Source organism: Danio aesculapii, chromosome 8 (assembly GCF_903798145.1).
Source record: "Danio aesculapii chromosome 8, fDanAes4.1, whole genome shotgun sequence".
Lineage (NCBI taxonomy): Eukaryota > Metazoa > Chordata > Actinopteri > Cypriniformes > Danionidae > Danio > Danio aesculapii.
The window spans coordinates 23073863-23079862 of NC_079442.1; the positions used below are offsets into that span (position 1 = coordinate 23073863).

Below are 6000 nucleotides of genomic sequence, written 5' to 3' on the forward strand. Positions count from 1 at the left end.
TTAATATTTTGTGGTGGAAGTGTACTTTCAATGGCCATTCCTTTTGGACAAGTCACATAAGCAGATACATGCACACGTTCAGTATATAAAGATAAAGATAAATACCTTTCTTTCCATCTCCAGATGTGAACTCGTTCTTGAAATACTCCTGGAAAAAACAGATCAGTATCAAGACTCAAAGGTTTACATTTGCTCACAAATCAGCAGCAGAGGGCAGCAAAAAACACTTATCAGAAGCCTCCACACTTTCATACGTGAGCCAAAATAAGTCTCATATAAGCCAATTTAAGCATAATTGGTTTACAGTATCTACTTCAGAGAATAAAAGTCATCCCTCTAAGACATTAGAACCACTAACATACACCAGACTCTGCAGAGCCACAGAAAAGAAGACAGTGCTTGTTTTTTCATCTGTGTAACATTATTCTCAGTTTGCCGTATAATCCTGTTTAAATTATTAGCATGTGCTTATCTAATCGTATTAGTTCAATTACAGTTTGCTTCAGTTGTGGTAGAGATATTATCACAGAAGAAACAGCACATAGTTGGTACATTTCCTAGGAATCTCTGTGTATGATTTAGACTCTAATGTTTTAACATGAGTATTAAAAGAGGACATATCATAATAAATGTGACCTTTTCCAAGTTTAGGTGGTAAAATTTGGTTCCCGATGCATTTATCAACCTGATAATTGTGATAACGGACAATCCATGACCTAGGCGCTAATTTAATTATTGACACTAGAGGTGGCACAGCTTCCCAAATTGTTGCTTTGGTTTGTATCACAGTTCTGTGATCACGGTGTTCAGTTTAATTCTGTTTACATTGTTTGAAAAAATGAAATCATTGTAACACTTAATACTATCCATTTAAAATACCATTAGCATAAAATACATAGGCTTAATCTACCGTTTAATCTCTCAATAGATAGTTTATATAGTTTAGACGATATTTAGTAATATACTTTAGACTCTCAATGTATAGATGCTCAAATACAGCGGTACATTGTGCCGCATACACATTATTTTTCTTGACTCTTTTTTGTAATGAAAATGATGCATTTATAATAGGGCTGTCCAAGGAGGGGAAAATCTAATTGTGATTTTTCTGAAATTGCGATTTTGGATCCATTTTGGTTGCATTTTAATTTAGTAAACAGCTCAATATTCTTAATGGTGTGCATATATAATTATAATAATAATATAAATATACAATATAACACAATAAATATTTTTACCTATATAACTATAGCCTATATACAGCGTGTAGCCATTGTATATTTTATCTGAATTAAGTATGTGCACTTAGACAGTTTTATACATTGTTACGTGATAATTCAAAACTGTTCTACCATGGTTTTAGATCCCTTATGGGCAAACCCAAGCAGATTCAGTATGATCATTGCAGGGCTATAGGTTGCCCATGTATTTGGCTTCAGAGTTGGTAAACTGATCTCACATAAATTTCACATGGACAAACTCATGTGTGTCTCTGCTTGGGCATTCCCACATGGGCAATCACAGGCTGGCTCAATATGAGCAACACATATGGTTTCAGAGTGGGTAAAGACATGTGGGGCATAATTGGCTCTAACGTGTAGGTTCCATGTAGGTAACACAAGTGGGCAACACACAGCTGTCCCACATGTACTAAACATGTCAGACATGGACAAACAAAATCAATCCATGCTTATGTGGGTCACAAGTGGAGGTCTGGAATTCCCACATAGGCATACCCAGATGGGTCCCACATGGGCAATCCCAGGATTGGGTCCCACATGGGCAAATGAAAATAAAATAAAAATACATACACTCAAAAAAATTTCGAAGGAAGTGGGCCCCGAAGTGAAAAAGGTTGGGAACCCCTGGTTTACAGTATTTAGAATAAGTTATTTTCAAGGCCATGTAATAAAAAATCCCAAGATAGAACAAGGCAGCTTGATCTTAGTAATAGACACATAATTTTAATAAATGTTACATTTTAGGACATCATTTTAAGACTATGTGGAAAATGTTGTAATTTAGGAAGCTGTCCATTTTTAAAAATCTTTGATGAATGTTTACTTTCACTTTGGACTAAATATGGCTATTCTGACATTGTTGGGTGGCTTTTGGCCTCCAAAATATGCCTAATATGCCTGATCTTTTGGAGCGAGGCCACACAAGACAGTTCTGGAAGGTTATATTACAAAATCACTTTGAGTTTGAGCTCAGGTAGATCTCGAGAACTCCCCTGGCAAAGAGCTTATTTATGATGCCAATTCGCATGTCTTTGGACTGTGGGGGAAACCCACACGAGCATGAGGAGACCATGTAAACTCTGCACAGAAACATCGACTGCCCAAGTAAGGACTTGAACCAGTGACATTCTTGCTGTAAGGCAACAGTGCTACCACTGGGCCGCCAAGCTGCCCTATCTAGGAAAGGGAGGAGGAGTATGGGTGGAATTGGGGATTCTTCAAGACGGAGGAAACTGGATATTTATGGTGAGTTAGGAAACATCTAATTAGTGAATCGTGTTAGCTAATGTGGGACTAGCTGTGGTCAATCATAAGCACGTGATCCACTCGAAATTAGATTATAATTAAACTTCGGTAAAACAAGGTGTAATGAAACATAGCTGCAGCTAGACTTTTGCACCTCATGTTACACAAATTTTGCATCTAATAGCATCAACCCGTTTTCTGTCCACGTATTATAGAAACATATATTAATGCATATATCTGTTCTTACGTTAAATTAATCTCGCATTTTAAATGTTTAGTCCATACATGACAAATAATTTAAATTACAATTAGAAACACCCCTTAAATAAGGCACTGATGTAAGCTACAGTTTTAATTCTCAGAGAATAGGGTGGATTTCTCACATCATTACTAATTTTCACAGTGTAGTTCCCAATATTTAATACTCTTTTTTATTAATAATTTTTAGGGGGTTTTAACCTTCATTTTATAGGACAGTCGAGTGGGACCAGGAAAGAATGGGGAGAGGGGAAGGATCTTGAGCTGGGAATCTAACTTGGGTCGCTGTGAACACCTCAGGGTTATGTGTCGACACACTAGCAACAATATTCAATACTCTTTTAGAGTATTATTATAGAGTACTTTTAGAAGGGCGACTTTTACTCATACTTCCAGTAGCATTTTGAACAGATTCTTTTACTTTACTTGAACTACATTTTTTTTTGCAAGTAATAGTACTTTTTTAAATATAGGAGTATGATTTTTCAGTAATCTAAACCATTGCTTGTTGCTCACGCCCAAATAGGAGCAAATTTGCCAAGCTATAATAAATGTGATTAAATCTGTGATGAGCTGAAACGTCACAGGCATAATCTGGAGACATCAAAGATTTAGCATTTTATAAGCAGGGGCATAATATGTAGTCTTTAACAGGTATTTGAGGGACAGGCGGCACCTACCGTTCCCACACGGTTGATGGCGCAGGTGAAGCAGTGGTTTGCGATGGCTGCATTTCTGGCCTCAATCGGCCACATTGGTTCGCTGTAACACAAAACCAGCATCAGCTTGAGGGAAAACAACCTCTTTTAATCTGATAAAGATGGAGACCATTTAGCCTACACCCACACAGAAAGGGAAAACAATACAATCTTTGTAATTTCTGACTTATAACATAAAACAGAACAATGCCCAAAAGCAGCTGTGTGACATGATGTACAGCAAACAAGCTAAATAACCCAGAACTAAGTTTTATAAGCTACTAAACTGTAATTGCCAGCCTTTGAGGTGACAGATGTGGATATAGTTAATAGACCTGACATATCAGCTTAATTGTAAGATCCTGACACTCCTTTATGACTGTGTGTGAGGTGAATAATTTGTCCCTGGAAAGTAAAATATTCAGATGTGAGTATTATATATTATATTTCTGTAAGAAGCAGTATCAGTTTGACAATATGCAACTTATGGATACAGCAGAAACAAACTGTTGGCAGCTTATAAAAATTTTGCTCTGGGTTTTTTTGGTTGTTTACTGTACTTATCTGGTTGTATCTTGTCACATACACTACCTGACAAAAGTCTTGTTGTCAATCCCAGTTGTAAGAGCAACAAATAATAACTTGATTTCTAGTTGATCATTTGGAAAAGTGGCAGAGGGTTGATTTTTCTGATGAATCATCTGTTGAACTGTGTCCCAATCATCACTAATACTGCAGAAGACCTACTGGAACCCGCATAGACCCAAGATTCTCACGAAAATCAGTCAAGTTTGGTGAAGGAAAAATCATGATTTTGGTGTGTGAGTGTGATGGTGTGCGAGAGATCTGCAGAGTGGATGACAACAACAACTGCCTGAGGTACCAAGACATTTGTGCTACCCATTACATTACAAACCACAGGAGAGGGCAAATTCTTCAGCAAAATAGCGCTCCTTCTCATACTTCAGTCAAATTAAAGTTCCTGAAAGCAAAAAAGGTCAAAGTGCTCCAGGATTGGCCAACACAGTCACCAGACATGAACATAATTGAGGATGTCTGGGGTAAGATGAAGGAGGAGGCATTGAAGATGAATCCAAAGAATCTTAATGAACTCTGGGAGTCCTGCAAGAACGCTTTCTTTGCCATTCCAGATGACTTTATTAATAAGTTATTTGAGTCATTGCAGAGATGTATTGATGCAGATGTATTGAAGTCAGATCTTACTGTCCTAATTAAAAATCAAGCCATGTTTATATTTTATTTTGGTAAAATAAGCATAAGCTTTGCCTTTGATCAAAGCCGCTTCTGATACCAAATGATCAACTAGAAGTCAAGTTATTATTTGTTGTTCCTAAAACTTAGGCGACAAGACTTTTGTCAGGTAGTGGAGCAGTTTTTAGATATAGTTTGTTTTTTGTGATTCAGTGGGTGTGGCCTTCAGATTATGCTGCATTGCGTCTCTATGAGAAGACAGCTGTACAGTATGACACCTGAGCAGCCCGACGGTGGCCGAGGGGTTAAAGATGATCTCTGCTCCATGAACGCTGTACATCAGCCAGTTGAGAGGGTGGTGTCGACCATAGCAGATGTTCACAGCGATCTTTCCAAACTGTGTCTGGAAGACACGATGACCAGTGTTGCCTTCCATATAATACGTCGACTGGAGGCAAAGTGAAAAAAAGACAGTTTACCGCCATAAAGAAAAGCAACATTTCATACCTTTGTATCAGTAAAATACAGTTTGTTTGTATTGCTGCAATACTCTGATGTATTAAACATTAAATCACAATGGGAACTATTTTAAGAATGTAATCAATTTCATTATCAAAATGATGTATTTTAAGAGAGTAATGGACTTTTTACACCAAAGACAGCAATATAATATGAACTATAAACTTTTAAAAATCATTCTAAGTATAAGAGGTTAGTAAAGTTCACACTACAACTATAACAGTAACAGTAAAGAGAAATGATGACTGGACTTTTTTGAAAACTATATATATTTTTTCAGCTGTTGAATGGTAATAACAAGGCGACACAGTGGCGCAGTGGGTAGCACAATCGCTTCACAGCAAGAAGGTCGCTGGTTCGAGCCTCGGCTGGGTCAGTTGGCATTTCTGTGTGGAGCTTGCATGTTCTCCTCGTGTTCGCATAAGTTCCCTCCGGGTGCTCCGGTTTCCCCCACAAGTCCAAAGACATGTGGTACAGGTGAATTGGGTATACTAAAATTGACCATAGTGTATGAGTGTAAAAGAGTGTGTATGGGTGTTTCCCCGTGATGGGCTGATGGGCTTTCTTTTGATAATGAAATTGATTACATAAAATTGACCATAGTGTATGAGTGTAAAAGAGTGTGTATGGGTGTTTCCCCGTGATGGGCTGCGGCTGGAAGGGCATCCGCTGTGTAAAACATATGCTGGATAAGTTGGCAGTTCATTCGCTGTGGCGACCCCAGATTAATAAAGGGACTAAGCCAAAAAGAAAATGAATAAATGAATGGTAATAACAGCCAATCAAATCCCTTAAATTATGGTAAATAGTTCAGCTGTGATTTTTTT

The 6000-nt window shown here is 37.6% G+C and overlaps 1 protein-coding gene across 1 annotated transcript in view; it reads right to left on the bottom strand.

The window, feature by feature from the left end:
- The window catches only part of upb1 (ureidopropionase, beta), a 29184-nt gene that overhangs the window by 7912 nt on the left and 15272 nt on the right, over window positions 1-6000 (bottom strand). The window contains exons 6-8 of the mRNA XM_056463441.1: window positions 4933-5102; window positions 3425-3506; window positions 106-148 (exon numbers count right to left, since the gene is read on the bottom strand). Of these exons, the coding sequence (XP_056319416.1) occupies window positions 106-148; window positions 3425-3506; window positions 4933-5102 (295 nt within the window). The remainder of the gene's footprint in view (window positions 1-105; window positions 149-3424; window positions 3507-4932; window positions 5103-6000) is intronic.